The sequence below is a fragment of the Balaenoptera ricei genome, chromosome 16 (genome assembly GCF_028023285.1).
Source record: "Balaenoptera ricei isolate mBalRic1 chromosome 16, mBalRic1.hap2, whole genome shotgun sequence".
In the NCBI taxonomy this organism is placed as follows: Eukaryota; Metazoa; Chordata; class Mammalia; order Artiodactyla; family Balaenopteridae; genus Balaenoptera; species Balaenoptera ricei.
In genome coordinates this window covers 115041536-115061819 of record NC_082654.1, presented here as the reverse complement: position 1 = coordinate 115061819, position 20284 = coordinate 115041536, and the positions used below count along the sequence as shown (strand labels likewise).

Below are 20284 nucleotides of genomic sequence, written 5' to 3'. Positions count from 1 at the left end.
GGCCATGTATGACAGGACCACCCCTAAAATCATACTCAATGGTAAAAAACTGAAAGATTTTTCTGTAAGATCAGGAACAAGACAAGGATGCCCATTCTTGACACTTCTATTCAGAACATGGTATTGGAAGTCCTAGTCAGAGGACTTAGGCAAGAAAATGTAATAAAAGCCATCCAGGGACTTCCCCACCAGGGAAGATAAGACTGCATGCTCCCAAGGCAGGCGGCCTGGGTTCAGTCCCTGGTCAGGGAACTACATCCCACATGCATGCCACAACTAAGAGTTTGCATGCCACAACTACAGAGCCCGTGTGCCACAACTAAGGAGTTGGCAAGCTGAAACTAAGGAGCCTGCCTGCCGCAACTAAGACCTGGTGTAACCAAATTAATTAATTAATTAATTTTAAAGAAAAGTCATCCAAATGAGAAAGGAAGAAGTAAAACTGTCCTTATTTACAGATAACATGATATTACACATAGAAAACACCAAAGACTCCATCAAAAAACTTTTAGAATAAATGAATTCAGTAAAGTTGGAGGATACAAAATCAACATACAAAAATCTGTTGTGTTTCTATAGATTAATACAAACGATCAGAAAGAGAAAGTAAGAAAACAATCCCATTTAAAACTGCATCGAAAACAATGAAATACCTAAAAATAAATTTTACCAAGGAGATAAAAGACCTGCATATTGAAAACTATAAGACACTGATAAAAGAAACTGAAGAAAACAAAAATAAACGGAAAGTTATTCCATGCTCATGGACTGAGAGAATTATATTATTAATATGTTCATATGACCCAATGCAATCTACAGATTCAAAGCAATCCCTATCAAAATTTCAACAGCATTTTTCAAAGAAGTAGAACAAACAATCCTAAAATTTCTATGGACCCACAAAAGACTCCAAACAGCCAAAGCAATCTAGAGAAAAAAGAACAAAGCTGGAAGTATCACACGTCCTGATTTCAAACTATACTACAAAGCTATAATAATCAAACAGCATGGTACTGGCATAAAAACAGACACATAGATCAATGCAACAGAACGGAGAGCCCCAGAATAAACCCATGCATACATAATCAATTAATTTAAGACAAAGGATCCAAGAATATACAACAGGAAGAGGACAGTCTCTTCCATAAATGGTGTTGGGAAAACTGTATAGCCACATGCAAAACTAACTCAAAATGAATTAAAGATGGGAACATAAAACCTGAAACCATAAAACTCCTAGAAGAAAATACAGGCACTAATAAGCTCCTTGATAGTGGTCTTGGCAATGATTTCTTTTTGGATTTGAAACCAAAAGCAAAGACAACAAAAGCACAATAAACACGCGGGACTACATCGAACTTCAAAGCTTTAGCACATAAAAGGAAACCATCAACAAAATGAAAAAGCAACCTACTGATAGGAGAAAATATTTACAACTATATATCTGATAAAGGGTTAATATCTAAAATACATAGAGAACTCATACAATTCAATAGCAAAAAAAAAATCTGATTTAAAAATGAGCAGAGGATATGAATAGACATTTTTTCAAAGAAGACATGCAGATGGCCATGGAGTACATGAAAAGGTGCTCAACATCACTAATCATCAGGGAAATGTAAATCAAAACACTACTTTTTTTTTAATTAAAATATATTTGACCTATAACTTTATAAATTTAAGGTGTACAACATGTTACCTTGACAAATTTGTAAGTTATACTGTGACTGCCACTGTAGCAATAATTAGCACAACTATCATGTTACATAATTATCATTTCTTTTTAGTAGTTGGAAGAATTAAGTTCTAGTCTCTTTAAGTTCTACTCTCTTAGCAAATATGATGCTTATAATACCATACTGTTGCCTCTATTCACTATACTGTTCATTAGATCTCTAAGGCTTATTTACTGATTACAAGTTGGTACCCTTAAATAGCATGTCCTATTTCCTCACCTTTCATCCTCTGGTAACCACCACATCACTCTCTTGTTTTTAAGAGTTTGGCTTTTTCAGACTCCACAAGTGATATCATATAGTAACCTGTCTTTCTCTATCTGACTTATCTCACTTAGCATAATGTATTCAAAGCCCATCCATATTGCAAATGGCAGGATGACCTCCCTTTCTCATGGCTAGATAATATTCCACTGTGTATACATATTGTACACATCCCATCTTTTTTATCCATTCATCTGTTGATGGGCACTAAGATTGTTTCCATACCCTGGCTACTGTGAATAATGCTGCAGTAAACATCAGAATGCATATATCTCTTCAATATCCTGTTTTCATTTTGGGAGGGTATACAACCCAGAAGTATAAATACTGGGTCATATTCTAGTTCTATTTCTAATTTTTTGCGGAACCTGCATACTGTTTTCCAAAGTGGCTGAACCAATTCACATCTTAACCAACGGTGTACAAGGGTTCGCTTTTCTCCACATCCTTGCCAACACATAACTCTTGTTTTCTTGATGCTAACCATTCTAACTGGTGTGATGTGATATCTCATTGTGGTTTTGATTTGCATTTCCCTAATGACTAGTGATGTTGAGCATCTTTTCACATACCTATGGCCATTAACAACACTACTTCTGTAAACTCATTAAGACACATTATTTTTTTCACACTACACTCTCAGCTCTTACAGTATAGCAGGTACTCAAAAATTATTTATGTCAAAAAATGGCCAAAAACAACAGGAATGCAGAGCAATGGAGGTAGTACGGTGGGCAACTGAAAATGCTTTGAGAATGAGAGTAACCAAGAAAAACAACAGTAAAGATGAGATGGGCAAAAACTGGACTACTGACAAATTTAAGAATGATGAATATTCAAAAAGTGAATCAAAAGGAGAACATTTTTTGTAAGAGTGGTATCTGGAGGTTTGATTCAAAAAATCAGTATTTTAAGTCACTTATAAAGATTAGAATCTCTAATGTGATATTCTTCAAAAAACATTTTAAAGTTGTCAACCTCTGGACTAATAAATTCCCTTATGTTCATTTGTTCAGTACACATTAACTCACCTGCGAAGCTCTGTCTTGGGAATTCTTCCTCCAATACCCATGGCTCCTCTCCTTGCTCCAGCCTGAAGATCACCTCTGGTTTGGTAACACAATACCCTGTCAAAGTGAAATAATTTAGGACTTGGACCACGTGGCCTAGACTTCAGGGCCTCTGAAAGAGGAGGAAGCTTCTAGAGCTGGTCAATGAAAGTGCCACTGAACATTTCCTTGGAGAAGTAAATACAAATGTCTTCCTGGTGCCCAGAAATGACCAATAAACATTGACTCCTGACTTCCAATCTTAAATATCATTAAACTCTACAGAATGTCCATATGCTTCTTAATTAAAAGCATTTTTTTTCATTATAAATTTGTGGCCAGGATGAGGGTCTGATTTAAGATTCTCATGCATTTATTATTACTTGATGCCTTAGTCAGTTCGGGCTGTTATAACAGAATACCACAGACCAGGAGGCTTAAACAACAGAAATTTATTTCTCACAGTCTGGAGGCTGAGAAGTCTGAGATCAGGGTGCCAGCATGGTCAGAATCTGGTGAGGCCTCTCTTCCCGGTTTGCAGATAGCTATCTTTTTGCTGTGTTCTCACATGGTGGAGAACGCAGAAAGATCCCTTTTCTCCTCCTGTTTTTGTAAGTGCATTAATCCCACCATGAGGATCTAATAATTTAATCTAACCCTAATTGAGGCTTAGGGTTTAACAGAAAATTTTTAAATGCCATTTAGAATTACATAATAAACAGACCTTACCCACTGAGACAAGGTTACTGTAGTTCTCCAGCATCACATCTCTGTACAGGGACCTCTGAGTTGGGTCCAGGTGCTGCCACTCCTCTTGGGTGAAGCCCACAGTCACATCCTTAAATGATACCGATCCCTGGAATTTCTGTTCAATCTGAAATGTTCAGAGTTAAGGTGACATGGAAAAATATGTATGGAAACAAATCCTTACCATGATTACTGTTTACAGATTACCAAATTGGTTTGCAGAATGTTTCTTTTGCTTTATACTCTGGGAGAAGAAGAGAAATCATAGTAGAAATATTCTGCCATTGCATTATTAATTATCAAGTCCCCACAATGGATCTGGAACTATGCTAGTTCTTGGAAATACTAAGATTACTAAAAATCATCCTGTATTCAAGAAGCATATAATCTGGTAAGAAAACTTGCAGTAATGTTACAAGCACTATTGTTAGAGTACACACATAATAGATTAATGTAAATGAGAAGCAAAACTAGTTCTATTTTGAGCTTCACTGAGGAACAGCAGCTGTTGGATAAAGAGTAACACTGTGTTCTTCATGAACACAGGGCCAGGGCACAGGCAAAGGCAGGGGCCCTCTAACATCTTCGGGAAATGAGCAAAAAGGCAAACAGCAGAGGAGGAGTTGAGATAAGAAAAAGGGCCATGGAGGTATTCAAGGAACAGATTACAGAGTAACTTCAGACCAATAGTCTCCAAAGTATGTGATAACTTTCCACATTAAAGAATATTTTTGAACACTACAGAAGTTTATATTTATAAATTATAGAAATAAACTAACAATAAATTTATTATGAACTTTAGTTCTATTCTTAGACTTAAAATGTAAAAAAAGTCTAATATTTTATTTCACTACAATACATATTCTAGGTTCCAATCCTTCAATTCAGAGACAATAATTAGGATGTGTAGAAAATGAGACAGGAAAGATTTTGGAACTACTGAACTTGAAATGTCTGTAAAACATGTAAGAGAAGATATTCAATTGTATTGTTTTTGATATCATCCAGAGTTCATGCCTCTACTTGAGGGATCACTGCTGCAGAGAAAGAGGAGCCAAAGAAGAGATTCAAGGATAAACTGAAAGTATGTGACCAGGTTTTTATTTCAGAACCAATTCTCTTTTTTAAAAAAGGGAAGGGAAAGCTAAAGTACAAAACAACACCATTGACATAAACTACTAAAGTAGAAACTGGGATGCAAGTAGAACACTGATGAAAGGAGACAGACAGCAACAGAATGTGATCAGCAATTCACTGGCAGAAAAGGAAATGTTTTCTCAGGGTATATGCATGAACAGCTCTACAGATACTAGAGTCACAAAGCAAGCCAGGAACATTAGAAGAAAATAGATTGGGCACTATATTTTAGCAAGATATGTCTTAACTATAATAAATCTGAAGCATAATACTGGAGGTGTAGAATGAAAATAAGAACTTGGTAGACATTAATAGTTTAGTAGTGTTTGAAGTCATCAAGAATGAATCAGAAGGCTCTCAGAAAATTAAGAGTAAAAATAAAAAAGACTCGAAGCTGAGGGAAAATCACTTTTTAACTAGCTTACAGAAAAAGAACAGGTCATGAAGACCAAGACGGAATTTTCTGAAAGGTAGAACTATGAGAAAGAATAGTTTTTAAACCTAAGAGATGATGATATGACCAACTCAGTAAATACAGAAAAGCAAGATTTAAAAAAAAAAAAAACCTCTTGGCAAACTAGAAATAGAAAGGAATTTTCTCAATGTGATAAAGGATTTTTACAAATACCCCCAGCAAATATCACACTTACTGGTAAAATATGGAAAGTGTCCCACTTAAAATTAGGAGCAAGATAAAGACACCTACTATCTCCAATTTTATTCAACATTTTTCTGAAGTTCTTAGAGTAATATAGTACAACAATCAAGTACACAGAAAATCCAAATAAAAGTATCTAAAATAAAAGTTTTAGAAATCAGATACAAGTTCAGTATAGCAAATTTCAGAAAATTAAATTTTTTAAAGGTACAACTCACAATAGCAAGAAAAATATGAAAATCTTTACAAGAAATAAAATGAAGGAAAATAAGACCCAAATAACTGGAGGGATGTAACAAATTCCTGGATAGGCAGGCTCAATATTATAAAATATTATAATATTATAAAAATATCAATTCTCTCCATGCTGATGTACAAATTCATAGCAATTTCAAACAAAATCCCAGACAAGCTAATTTTGAAATATGTGAAAATGCAAAGGGTAAAAATCGACAAAACAATCTTGAAGAAAAAATTAAGCCAGAAAGAGTATCATTTATCACGTATAATTATCAATATACCATAATTAAAACAGTGTGATACTGGCATAAGAATTTTCATATCAACAGAATGGAAGAAGAGTCCAAAAACAGACCCACACATATATGTCACTTGATTTATGACAAGGGTAACAGAAGGACAATCATTTCAATAAATGATGCTAGTTTAATTATTGATATAATAAACATTTATTGCTACCTTAAGTATAAAGAGAAATATATTTTAGATGGTATATAGATCTAAATTTGAAAGAACAATAAAAATTTTAGAAAATGCCATAAGAAATACCTTCATGACCTCAGGATAGGCAAAGATTTCTTAAACGGGACACAAATTATATAATAATACTATAATATTAAGAACCTACCCCTATCAAAAGACAGAAAGAGAATAAAAATTCAACACACAGAGTGGGAGAAGGCATTTGGAATACATATACCTGACAAAGAAGTCCTATCCCCAATAAAGAAAGACATTTTATAAATTAACGAGGAAAAAAAAGGCAAGTCATCTTGGTAACTAAACTGACAGCAAACCCTTCAACAGAAACTATGAAAATGAGAAGACACTGGGTAAAAATTTGAATAGGCCATTTGCAAATAAGAAAACAAAAATGGAATGTCATTTTAAGCAGCTAGGAAAAATGCCACTAGAAAATTCCAAATCCAGCAAAAATATTCTTCTGAAATGAATATATTTTCCACATAAGGGTTGAAAAAGTTATCAACAGTACACACAGACAAGAAATACTACAGTTATGGAAAATGATACCTGATGGAAGCACAAAACTTTGGGAAGTAATAAAGAAAACTGAAAATGGACTTTGAAGCGACAAGTGATGTCTTCTGGAATCTGTGACAAACACAAAAGTAAAATACAGCAAAACACTAGTAAAAGGATACTTAAACTGTTTTAAGATTCTTGTATTGCCTGTCAAGTGGTAAAGCACTATTAAAGTAGACAAAAATAAGAAAACTGTAGAGGAAAAGCTCAATTCCTCTGTTTCATTCTACTCAGGTCACCAAAATTGTGGGAGTTTTTCCCACTCCAAGGAATTAACTCAACTCTGACACTATAGCGTCAGATCCCAGGCTCAGTCCCACAACACCACTCCCACTTCAGACACGAATTGCAAATCCAGATTGTCACCCGTACATCTCACCACTGGATATAAATCAAGGTTCCCACACCCTCCTCTTTTGGTTCAATAATTTGATAGAGTGGCTCACAGAACACAGGAAAATGATTTACTTACTAGATTAATGGTTTATTATAAAAGGATACAACTCAGGAACACCCAGAAGGAAGAGATACACAAAGCAAGAATGGGTAAAAGGATACAGAACTTCCATGCCCTCTCAGAGCTCGCCACCCTCCCAGTACCTCCACATGTTCAACAACCTGGAAGCTCTCTGAATCCCATAAATTCAAGGACTATTATGGAGGTTTCATTATATAGTCATGATAGATTAAAGCACAGGTCATTAGCAACTAATTCAACCTCCAGCCCCTCACCCCTCCTCAGAGAGTTCCAACCCTCTAATCACATGGTTAGTGTTCCTGGTACCCGTACCTCATTCTTAGAGGCATTCCAAAAGTCACCTCATTAACACAAACTCAGGTGTGGTTGAAAGCGGCTTGTTATGAACAACAAAAGACACCAATTCCACCTTAATTTCTCTGGAGCTACTTCAGGAACTGGGAACAAAAACTAAATATTATAACAACAGATGCCCCTACAGCTCTTAGGGATATTATTAGAGTTTTAGGAGCTAAGTTAAGGAATTCTGGAGGAACACCAAATAAATATTCATTACATATAACAACATCACAAACGCAAACTGTAATATCTATAGTAAAAACTAAAAAATACAAAATTTTATAACTAAAAAGCTACTAGATATAAAAAGAAAAAATGCCTCTCAAAAGGAGAATGGGTAAGTAAATTGTAGTATTTTCATGCAGTGGAACACTATGCAGTAATACAAGGAATAAACTACTGGTACAGGCAGCAACATGGGTGAATCTAACATATATTGAATGAAAAAGCCTCATATAAAAGTGTACACACTAATTCTATACATCTAAGTTTCAATAACAGACAAGATTAACAAATAATGACAGAACAGTGCCACATAAGGGAAGGGGAGTTGTTAAAGATTGGAAAGGTCAGAAAGGAACCTGAAGGGGTGCTGGAAATGTTAAATATCTTGACCTAGTTGGTAGTTACTAGGACATATATGTGTTATTTTTTTAAAAAAAGCAGTATACAGTTACAATGAACGCACCTTACACACTTTACTGAATTATGACATAGCAAAAAACAAAACCAAAAAAACCAGAATGCAAACAAGGAGGAAAATGGCATGTATGAAATGGTGAATGAATTCATAAAAGCAGCAATAACAAGATGCTAGTAAAGTGACAGCCAGCAGCTGTAGGAGTTTGCAACAGGATAATTTATACCTTCTGAAAGGAAAGGTATGAAGCTGTGACATTTTCTTATGCTGCTAATAAAGAACATGTAAGTAAAATCTTTTTATCTGTTGATGCAGATACATATCATGAGTACCAAGGCTGAGATTCCTTAAATATCTGAAGAGGGAGAGTACACTGAGTGAGAAGTAAAGTAACATAAGTTTACGAAGAGGTAAGGTGGAGAGAGATGATAAAATTTAGGTATCTTATGTTAAAACAGAATATTGCATTGTAAAGCTCAGTGTCGAAAAAACAAAACAGAATAAAATAAAACATGTAATGAACAACCAACAAGAAAAAGTACAAATAAATATACTGTGGGATGGAAGGACTAAAACCAAACAACAATAAATGAAAATAGGTTAAATCACTCAATGTAGAAAACAGTTATCTTAAGCTTGAAAGGCCCACGTTTTCTTTCTTTTTATTTTTGACCAGAAAAAAATCCTAAGGAAAACAAAACAGGATTTTGTTTACATCTCTATTGTAGGACTTGTAATAATACAAAAATTATGTATTTGTTTTAATGCCCTACATAATTCTAAGAGTTTCTCCTTATAAGGAGTTATAAATATATATCTCATTCTTCTTAGAATCCTCAGCCTCTGGCACACAATAGGACACATAATAAATATTCATAAATGGTTTCTGGAAGAATGAATAAAGAACCAATTAAGTTACATTAAGTGAATATTAATTTCAGGAAAAGGGAGACTTATCTGTGATAAAAATAGCTGTGGTCAAGTGGAACAAAGAGCCCAGACATAAACCCACACTTATGTAGTCAACTGATTTTTGACAGGGTGCCAATAATACACAATGGGGAAAGGACAGTCTCTGCAGTAACTGGTGTTGGGGAAACTGGATATCCACATGCAAAAGAATAAAACTGGACCCTGATCTTATACCACTCACAACAATGAACTTGAAATAGGTCAAAGACTTATACATAAGACCTGATACCATAAAACCCCTGAAGAAAACATAGGGAAGAAGCTCCTTGACATGGTTCTTGGCAATGATTCTTGGATAAGACACCAAAAGCACAGACAACAAAAGCTAAAATAAACTAGTAGAACTACATCAAACGTAAGAGCCTCTGCACAGCGAAGGAAACAATCAAGAAACTGAAAAGGCAACCTACAGAAAGGGAGAAAATATTAAAACATGTTTCTGATAATGGGTTAATATCCAAAATCTAAAAAGAACTCATACAACTCAAAAGCAAAAAAGCAAATAATCCAATTGAAAAATGGTTAAAGGACCTCAATAAGCATTTTTCCAAAGACATATGAATGGCTAACAGGTATATGAACAGGTGTTCAACATCACTAATCATCAAATGCAAACAAAATCACAAGGAGATATCACCTCACACCTTAAAATGGCTATCATCAGAAAGACAAGAAATAACAAATGCTGGCAAGGATGTAGAGACAAGGGAAGCCTTGTGCACTGCTGGTAGGAATGTAAACTGGTGCAGCCACTATGGAGGACACTATAGTGGCTCCTCAAAAAATTTAAAATAGAACTACTATATGATCAAGCAATTCCACTTCTGGGTATAAACCCAAAAGAAACAAAATCACTATCCCAAAGAGATATCTGCACCCTCATGTTCATTGCAGCATTATTTACAATAGCCAAAACATGGAAACAGCCTAAGTGGTCCATCAACATATGAATGAATAATGAAAATGTAATGAATATATACAATGGAATACTATTCAGCGATAAAAAGAAGGAAATTCTGCCACTGGAAACAATGTGGCTGGACTTACACTAAGTGAAATAAGTCAGACAATGAAAGAAAAATACTACTGGTAGCACTTATATGTGGAATCTAAAAATAACAACAAAAACAACAATAAAAGCCAATTTCATAGAAAGAGAATGAAATGGGGGTTGCCGGGGGTTGCCAAGGGCTGGGGGAATGGGGAAATGGAATGATGTAAGTTAAAAGGTATAAAATTTCAGTTATTATAACTTCAGAGGATCTAATGTACAGTATGGTGACTATAATTAATTATACAGTATTGTATACTTGAAATTTGCTGAGAGTGTATCTCAAGCATTCTCACCATCAAAAAAAAAAGAGTTAACTATGTGAGGTGATGGATGTGTCAATTATCTTGATCCTGGTTATCATCCCACAATATATATGCATATCATATCATCACATTGTACACCTGAAATATGTACAATGATATAATTATATTTATTGGTATAATTATATTTGTTGATACAATTATATTTGTTGACCTAATCCCCATGTATAAAATAAGTAATCTTATTCTGACTCCTGGTTTTAGCTTAACGTTATTCTTCAGATTTCTTTAGATAACTTAATTTGTCATTGTCACCTCTTTCTTTGTGATTTTTGTAATTTTTATTGAAGTATAATATATATACAAAAACAATGCACAAGTGTACTTAAGTGTACAAATGGCTCAATGAATTTTCACAGTGAACACACCCACTGAACCAGAATCCAGGTCAAGAAACGAAACTTTACCTTAAATCCAGAAGTTCCCGCATGCCCCTATCTACTGCCTACACCCTATCTTACCCTCACATGATAACCACAATGACATACCACTATACACACTTAGATGTCCAAAACGAAAAAGTCAGAAAACACCAAATGGAGATATTGGCAAGAACATGAAGCAACTGAAACCTTCATACCTTGTTAGTGGGAGTATAAGTAAACATACACACATTGGAAAAACATTTGGGAATTTCTTCTCAAGCCATATATAGTAATTCCTCCCCTAGTTATACACCCAACATGTGTGTTTTTCTTAACCAAAGGCCTGTAGAAAATGTTCACAGCAGTTTTGTTTATAATAGCCAAAACCTAGAGAGAGCCCAAATGCCCACCAATACGATGGAGAAATAAACGGTAGCATAGTCATATAGTAGAATACTATACAGCAATGAAAAGAAGTAGATATACTTAGCAAAAAGAATGAATCTCACAGAAACTATATCGAGTGAAAGCCAGACACAGAAGCAAAAGTAATCAACAATAACAGAAGTCAGAATAATGAGGAACTTGGAGCACCAGGGAATCTCATGGGATACTTAAGTTTGACACTTAAGTTATGTACACTTTACTTCAATGAACTGAGGAAAAAAATACGAATATTTTTTGGAATTTACAACATCCGTTTGACTGAAAGTCTCTGAAATAAAACTGATACACTGTTCGTGAAACAAATAGCCCGAAACAAAAAATTATGAAATATCAAAACAAAATCAAGGCACTTTTTTAGGAGTGACGTGGAAATACAAAATTTTTCTGAAGTTCTTCTCTAGCTTAGATGAAAGACGAGCAATGGAAAATCAAAAGATCTTAATGAGAAAGTATTATTTAACATACATATGTTAATAAAGAAATACAGATTCAATTACAACAGTTACTAATGTGTTGGTAATCAGAACCAAAAAGCAGCAATCTACCAAATTAGAAAAAAAAGAAAATAAATGTGACTAGCAGTGCATAAAGTACCAGAAAGTGTGACAAAAAATATAATATAAAGAACATAAAAAATATCAATGATGTCATACTAAGATATACATTAAACTAAATAGCAAAAACAGCAACTAAGCTATAAAATGGCATATGAATGTGCTAAATTTCTTATCGATGACAGACATACCTGACTTGAAAAACAAAACCTGCCACAGGTTATTTGTAAGAAAAGAACATGAAAATTTGAAAATGAAATGATGGGCAAAAATCAAACATGCTGCAGAAAATATAAGTAAAATAAAAGTAGGTTTGGCTATATTTACATGAGATAAGGTAACACTGAGGGCCAAAAGAATTAAATGAGCAAAGATGATTCTCCAAGAAGAGAAATACACTAAGTCCCCTACATATGAACGAGTTCTGTTCTGAGAGCATGTTCGTAAGTCCAATTTGTTTGTAAGTCCAATAAAGATAGCCTAGGAACCCAACTAACACAATTGGCTATATAGTACTGTACTGTAATAGGTTTATAATACTTTTCACACAAATAATACATAAAGAAACAAACACAAAAAATAAAGAAAACATTTTTAATCTTACAGTACAGTCCTTTGAAAAGTACAGTAGTACAGTACAACAGCTGCCATCCAGGGGCTGGCACTGAGTGAACAGGCAAGAAGAGTTACTGACTGGAGGAGGGAGAGGAGGTGGGAAATAGTAGAGCTGAAGGATAGTCAGCAATAGGAGACGGAGGGCAAGCTACACGTGACAATGTAAGCTAGACATGTGAACTAACTTACATGACTGGACATGCGAACACACATTTGCATCTTTGAAAGTTCGCAACTTCAAGGTTCGTATGTAAGGGACCTACTGTAATTTGGGTAATTTTCTTTTTGGCACCAGATATCATAAAGGCCAATAACATAAGGAAAAAACTACTGTTAAGTATAAAGATACTATGATTAAGACACACTCACATATCCATGAAAATACAGGAGGTAGGAAAACAAAAGAAAATGTCATATGAAATCCCAGAGAATACAGATGTTTTCTTTAGAAACTTTAAGAAACTACCAAAATTGATTTAGAAATAGATGGAAAATTAGTCTAAAGATCAAAAGCCAGAAATATGATTTAATAATCAATTGAAGGGCTTCCCTGGTGGCGCAGTAGTTAAGAATCCGCCTGCCAGTTCAAGGGACATGGGTTTGAGCCCTGGCCTGGGAAGATCCCACATGCCGTGGAGCAACTAAGCCCGTGCGCCACAACTACTGAGCCTGAGCTCTAGAGCCCGCAAGCCACAACTACTGAGCCTACATGCCACAACTATTGAGGCCTGCGCGCCTAGAGCCCGTGCTGTGCAACAACAGAGGTCATGACAATGAGAAGCCCGCACACCGCAATGAAGAGTAGCCCCCTCTCACCGCAACTAGAGAAAGCCCGCGCATATCAACGAAGACCCAACACAGCTAAAAATAAAATAAATAAATATAAATCAATAAATTTATTTTTTTAAAAAATCAACTGAAGATCTTAAAGATCTACCATAAAAAAACCACCAGTGCCAGATGTTTTTAGAATTAAAAGTCTAGCCAGCAATAAATAAAATGACAACCCACGTAATTTAAACAGCCCATGCCACAGGAAAATACATAACTATCACATACTTAATACCAAAACAAAATATTGGTCAAGAACAGGTCATATTTAATTCTGATACAAAATTGTAAATAAAACTTCGGCAATCTCAATTCACACCAGTCTATTAAGAGAGTAATTCAGCATGTCCAACCAGAACACTCCAGGTTCCAACTAGGTTTCAGTAAAGCAGATTATTTTGTTTCCACTATGTTTTCCAAACACTTAAAAACAGTCTATAATTTTGAACTAAAGTTCAAAAAATATTTGCTGAATGAATAACTTAGTATATTTTTTCCAAAAACTCAAGCTTAAGTTAGACACATGGGAGTTTCAGGTGTTGGAATTACCTGACAGAGACTTAACAATCTGTTTAATCTGTGGTTAAAATAATGAAGGAAAAAACGATGGCAAGATGGATGACTTCAACAGGGAACTGAAAACTATGAAAAAGACTGAAGATAAATGGAAAAACTTAAAAGCAGCTAAAGATAAAGGAAAAAATGCACCCTAAATTGCAGAATATATATACTTTTCAAGTTTACACAGACCTTTTGTACCAAAATTGACCGCAGTCTGGGACACAAAGCAGATTTCAACAAACTTCAAAGATCTGACATCACACAGAGAATTTTCTTTTTACACAGTTTTTAAGATACAAAACAGTGGGTTAAATCATTTTTCAAAAATGATTATAGATAAATTGCATGGGGAAAAAAGTAACCTGATGTCTTCCACATACAAAAGTGAACATCAATTCCATTAAAACAGGCATAAATGTGAAAGCCAAAACAATAAATATTTTTAAAATAACAAAGGAGATTAACCCCACGACTTTGGAGTAGGAAAATTAATTTTAAACAGGACACAAATAACACCTACACTAACAAACTTAATAAACTAATCTAGAAATTGGCAAACTTTTCTTTGTAAACAGTCAGACAGTAAATATTTTAGGCTTTGAGGGCCCAATGGTCTCTGTCACTTCACTACTGAACTTCTCCACTAAAACCACAGATTATATGTAAATGAATCACCAGGGAGGTATTGGGATGTTGAGAGGGGCACAAGAGAAGCTTCAGGAGTGCTAGTAATATCTGTTTTGACCTATGTGTTAGTTACATGGGCAATGGATTTGTAATAATTCAGAGTTCTATAGTTAAGATCTGTGACTTTTCTATAAACCTGCTATACATACAGAAATAAGATTTATTAAAAACTAAGATACACTTTAATTTATTGATCAAAGAAGGCATGAGAATAGAAACTGAAGCCTGCATATAAAAAAAAAAGCACTACATATTGATACCTGGATTTTGTAGTTAAAGTGGTACACAGAGGGTAATTACATCTTTAAATGCATACGCTTAAAAGCTCTAAAATAAACTTATCTTCAACAAAAAGTTGGAAAAAATAGCCTATAACCAAAGACAGCTGAAGCAAGAAATAAAGGTAAAAGTAGAAGTTAATGAAAATTATAGATCAATGAAGCCAAAAGCTGGTTCCCTGAAAGACTAATAAATACATATCTGTAATAAAAATTAGTCACAAATGAAAAACTGTTAGAAATAAAAAGCAACAGATTAAACATTTTAAAATAACACTATAGACAAGTTTATGGAAAAAATACTGATGAACAGAATTATTCAGATCATTAAAAGAATAATGCTTTTTGACCTAGTGGGCCTTGTTTCAGAACACAAAGATTAGTTATTAAGAAATGTGGAAATATCCCCCAGAAAATGTTAAGAAAGCATTTGGAAAAATTAAACTCTCATTCTTAATAAGACTCAGTGAATACTTTGTGAACATGATAAAGTCTACCCAGTCCAAGCCAGCAGCATGCATAATGAAGAAATATGGCAGGCACTCCCACTCAAATCTGTTTTGTTGGTGCTTGGTCAGGAAGTGTTATCCTTTTATTGTGCTGCTTATTCTTCACAGACAGACAAAATAAAATTAGGTCCTTTAATCACATTACATACACACACACACACACACACACACACACACACACATAAATATTTTTTAAACTCCAGATGGATTAAGATACTACATATTTTTTTTAAAAACATGCTTGGTATTTTTAGACAAAATAAAGAAAAATTTCATTAGGCCCTTGGGGTAAAGAAAACAGAATGAAAAATAGAAAGCAGGGACTTCCCTGGTGGCACAGGGCTTAAGAATCCACCTGCCAAAGCAGGGGACATGGGTTCGAGTCCTGGTCCAGGAAGATCCCGCATGCCACGTGCGCTACAACTACTGAGGCTGTGCTTTAGAGCCTGCAAGCCACAACTACTGAGTCCGCATGCCACAGCTACCGAAACACGTGCACCTAGAGCCCGTGCTCCACAGGAGAAGCCACCGCAATGAGAAGCCCGCGCACCACAACGAAGAGTAGCCCCCGCTCGCCACAACTAGAGAAAACCCTCGTGCAGCAACGAAGACCCAATGCAGGCAATAATTAATTAATTAAAAAAAAAAAAAAAAAAAAAGAGTCCGCCTGCCAATGCAGGGGACACAGGTTCGAGCCCTGGTCCTGGAAGATCCCACACGCCGCGGAGCAGCTAAGCCCATGAGCCACAATTACAGAGCCTGAACTCTAGAGCCCGCGAGCCACAACTACTGAGCCAGCGTGCCACAGCTACTGAAGTCCGTGTGCCTAGAACCCTTGCTCTGCAACAAGAGGAGCCACCGCTGAGAGAAGCCTGCGCACCTCAACAAAGAGTAGCCCCCGCTTGCTGCAACTAGAGAAAGACCGCGTGTAGCAACAAAGACCCAATGCAGCCAAAAATAAATAGAAAGCACAGGAGGATTGTATCACAATATAAAAGTTACAGAAAATATACCATTAAATTAAAAGACACAAAACATACTGAGGAAAGATAATTAGTAACAATTATAACGAAAGATTACATTTAGAATACATATGGAATGCTTACAAAACTCAGTGGAAGAAAACAACCTGAAAAGCCATAAATTTATGAAAACTGCACAACCTCAGTAATCAGTCACAAAATTAAACAGTGAAGTTTTTCACCCATTACTGAGGAAATAACTTTTATATCTGGTGAGGAGGGAAGAAAAGTAGTCTGCTAATGAATAACAATGTACATAGAAAAATTAGAAATCCTTATATCCTATAACTCAAAAATACTAATCATAGAACACTAGAGCAGTGATTCTTAAACTCAGCAGGTATCAGCATCACATGAACACCGTGTTAAAACAGACTGCTGAGCCTCACCCCTGAATTTCTTTCCAGTACGTTTGAGATAGGGCATGAGAATCTGCATTTCAAACAAGTTTCCAGGTGCTGCTGCTGCTTCTGGCCAAAGAACCTCACTTTGAGAAGCACTGCTCTAGAGTCTGGAGATACACTTGTATTTGTGCAGAGAGAATGACACGGATATTCATAGCAGCACTGTTTATATTACTGAAAAATGGAAATTATCTAAATGTCTACCAATAAAATACCTAGAACGGGAAAATATAACTTTAAAAGGAATAAAATAAACTACATATGGATAGATCTCAAATTATTAGTGAATTGGGAGAAAAATGTGTATCATACATATGTTAAAATAATTTACATATTTTTAAAAAGCACCCAAAACAATATACAGTATTGTTCAGCTAACTATATATTTTTCCAATGTACATACAAGGGGTAAAATAAGAAGACCAGTAGAACTTGGAACTAGACTCAGAACTGAACTGTGGGGCATAATGAGGAAGATGCCAGGAAAAAGCCATCAGAAGAGTGATATCAGAAGTGGACAAAGGAGACTTTCCAGGAGAGAATAGTCCGTAGGGTAATGTAGCAGTTGTTCAAGGAAGGCAACTACAATTAAGTCACTGGTGACCTTTACCTGAATAGATTCTGAAGTGGAGAAGAACCAAGACAGAATGCTATGGGATGAAATTTGACTGAGAAGCTCAGAAACATTTACCAGAGACTTTAACTTTGAACCATCTGCTGCAGGACTTGTACACACAGCTGGGCTAAGATAAAATAATTTTGTAATAGGCGTGCAGGCCATTTATTCATCTAAACACACTAAGTTTTATACCAAAATTAATAAGACTATCATAAAACTGATTATTTGAACCCTCTCTTGGACCCTTTTACTCCCAGGAAGGAATGATTTGAGGCACTCATTTCAGGGAAGGTTACTCACTATGTGAGTCCCTGGAAGGTTACTCACTATGTGTCCCTATGTTAACACGAAGAAGGATATCTTCCAGTAAGAAGATATGTCTTTATGTCTTGAAAGGAAACTGTCTGTATCCAAGATACAGTGTCTCCCTTTCTGCCATGGTCATCAGAAACGTATCTGCAGGTCAACTTAGAAATTAACTTAGAAACTATACATTATATAATGATCAGTATATATCTGTAAGCCAATTTGGTCCTGCTATTGATCTGTGAACTTTACATTTTCTATTAAGTTTGATTTTTATCTATAACTAATTTTCCATCTTAACATATGGACTCTTACAAATCTCACAAAATCCATTGTTAAATAAAGGAATGAATGAACAAACTTACCTGGGATTTATTCATTTTCTGCTGTTCTTGGAAAAATGTAGACAACTCTCAAGATACGCTGGGTTAGAAGAGGAGGACTGGGGTCATGAAAGATCTGGCCTGTGTGGCAGCTCCTGAATTCTCCTTCCCTATAAAGCTAAACACACCACTAGATAAGGAAAAACCTCAATGTCCCTTTGACCTTCAGAAGAGTCAGGGAGACAGATGGTGGAAGACCACCTACCTAATATGACTCTAATATAATCAGGTAGCTCTTGGGTATAAAATTGTTCTGAGTTAGGTATTTACCTCCTAAGGATATTTTAACAGTTTAAATCTCCCCTGGTGTTCACAAAAAAAGTTTAAATGATAAAATTGGTTAAAACGAATTAAAAAACACATTATGAAGGAACATTAACTCTTCACCAAAGCTGTTGTTAAAAAAAAACACTCAAGACTAAAGAAAAATAATAAAACTCAAAACTAAGCTGTTTATCAATTTCCCCACTAATATTACTAAACCTTTGGTTAGTGACTCCACACAAGGCTATAAAAAGCAGTGCCTTAAGGAAAGACGCGTGTTTTAATTTATCTTTGTTGCTGTTTCTCAAAAGGATCTTTCATTAAAAAACTGCTTTTAGTTGTATGGAAAAGTAAACAGTACTGGCTTAGGAGTCGGATCTTTTAGTCTTCGCCACTAACTGATCTGAACAAGGCACTAATCTTCAGAAACAAAAAAAAGAGAAATTCTATCACATGATACAAAAACCGGATAATTCTTGAACACCCTTCCTGAATGTTAGGGCAGGGAGAACAGAGAGACAACGTTTATCAAGATGAAGGGATGGACATCACTGAAGAGCAGTTCGGAATCCAAAAAGCATAAATGGAGAACCATAGGCACGCGTACGTGTACAAAGCTAACAATTGTATTACTCAGCCTCGCGCGTTCTCCCCGCAGCACCGCCCTCCTACCCCGGGGGGGGGGGTCTCGCTGCACCCGTCACGCATGCGTATTAAGCCCTCCTCCTGCGCCCTGAAAAAGGGGGCCTCTCGGACAGCACCGCCCGCTGAGCGTTGGGGCTAGTCAAGCAAGGGCTTTGATTCATTTTCCTGACTGAGACGCCAGCTTCACGCCGTCCCGGGGGTCCGCGGAGCTCCTCCCCACCACCGGGCACCGACCTTCTCCCTCCCGCCCTCCAAACCGAGGGCTCCCGTCGGCCCTCACCCAACCCTCCCGGGCTCACCCGCCTCTCCCTCGTCGTGTAGCACTGGCCCTAGAAGAGGGCATAGACTCGCCAGCCCCGGAACCGCTTCCCACGCAAGGCCTGAAGAAAACAGAAGTAAAGGCTGCAGTGCACAGAGGTGGAAGTGCAGAGGCCAAAGGTGGCTCTAGGCATGCGCAGATGGCCCGCACGCAGGGCCAGACAGTCTGCGCCGAACGTCAGAAGTCTGTTTCCCTTGAGCCTCCGCGACTGGCGGCTCGGGATTGGCTGAGAGAGCAGCCTTACCTAGCAGTGGGAAGTTTGGAGCTTTAAGTTCCCTAAGCTTTAAGCCGGTCAGGGACTCCCCCAAAAGTTATGGATTACAGCTGAGTTCTCTGTGCAGCCAGAATGCAAATTTACACACAGAGCTGTCAAGGAAAGGGAACCTGTTTGTCAATTTCACTTTTTTTTAAATACTGGGAAATAGACCCCATTAATAAAAGAATAATATGCGCCATCAACAGCGATTTGTTCAGGAATTAAAAAGCGGAGGAGGGGCGGACAAGAAAGCCAGTTCATTAAAATCATGAAAGCAATAAAGGAAAATTGTAGATAAGACACAATCCAAAAGAAAGCAGTCATTTATATAAACATTTTCATTTGTGACATTAAAATTATTTGAATAAAGGGAGATATACCCTTTCATAGAAAGATTCAAAAATTTTGGACAAAATTCCAATAAGAATCTCAACAAATTTTTGCATGTACTTTTTTCTCCTTGACTTTATTTAAAGTATTGTGTACTTTACAAAAGCATTCTCAACTTCATCTGGAATAAAAATAAATCTAAATTAACAGC

The 20284-nt window shown here is 36.0% G+C and overlaps 1 protein-coding gene across 1 annotated transcript in view; it reads right to left on the bottom strand.

The window, feature by feature from the left end:
- LOC132350747 (zinc finger protein 33B-like) overlaps positions 1-19632 on the bottom strand; it is a 48554-nt gene extending 28922 nt beyond the window's left edge. Inside the window, exons 1-4 of the mRNA XM_059900191.1 lie at positions 19468-19632; positions 18242-18377; positions 3779-3923; positions 3032-3127 (exon numbers count right to left, since the gene is read on the bottom strand). Of these exons, the coding sequence (XP_059756174.1) occupies positions 3032-3127; positions 3779-3923; positions 18242-18256 (256 nt within the window). The 5' untranslated portion in view covers positions 18257-18377; positions 19468-19632. The remainder of the gene's footprint in view (positions 1-3031; positions 3128-3778; positions 3924-18241; positions 18378-19467) is intronic.
- Positions 19633-20284: the final 652 nt, after the last annotated feature.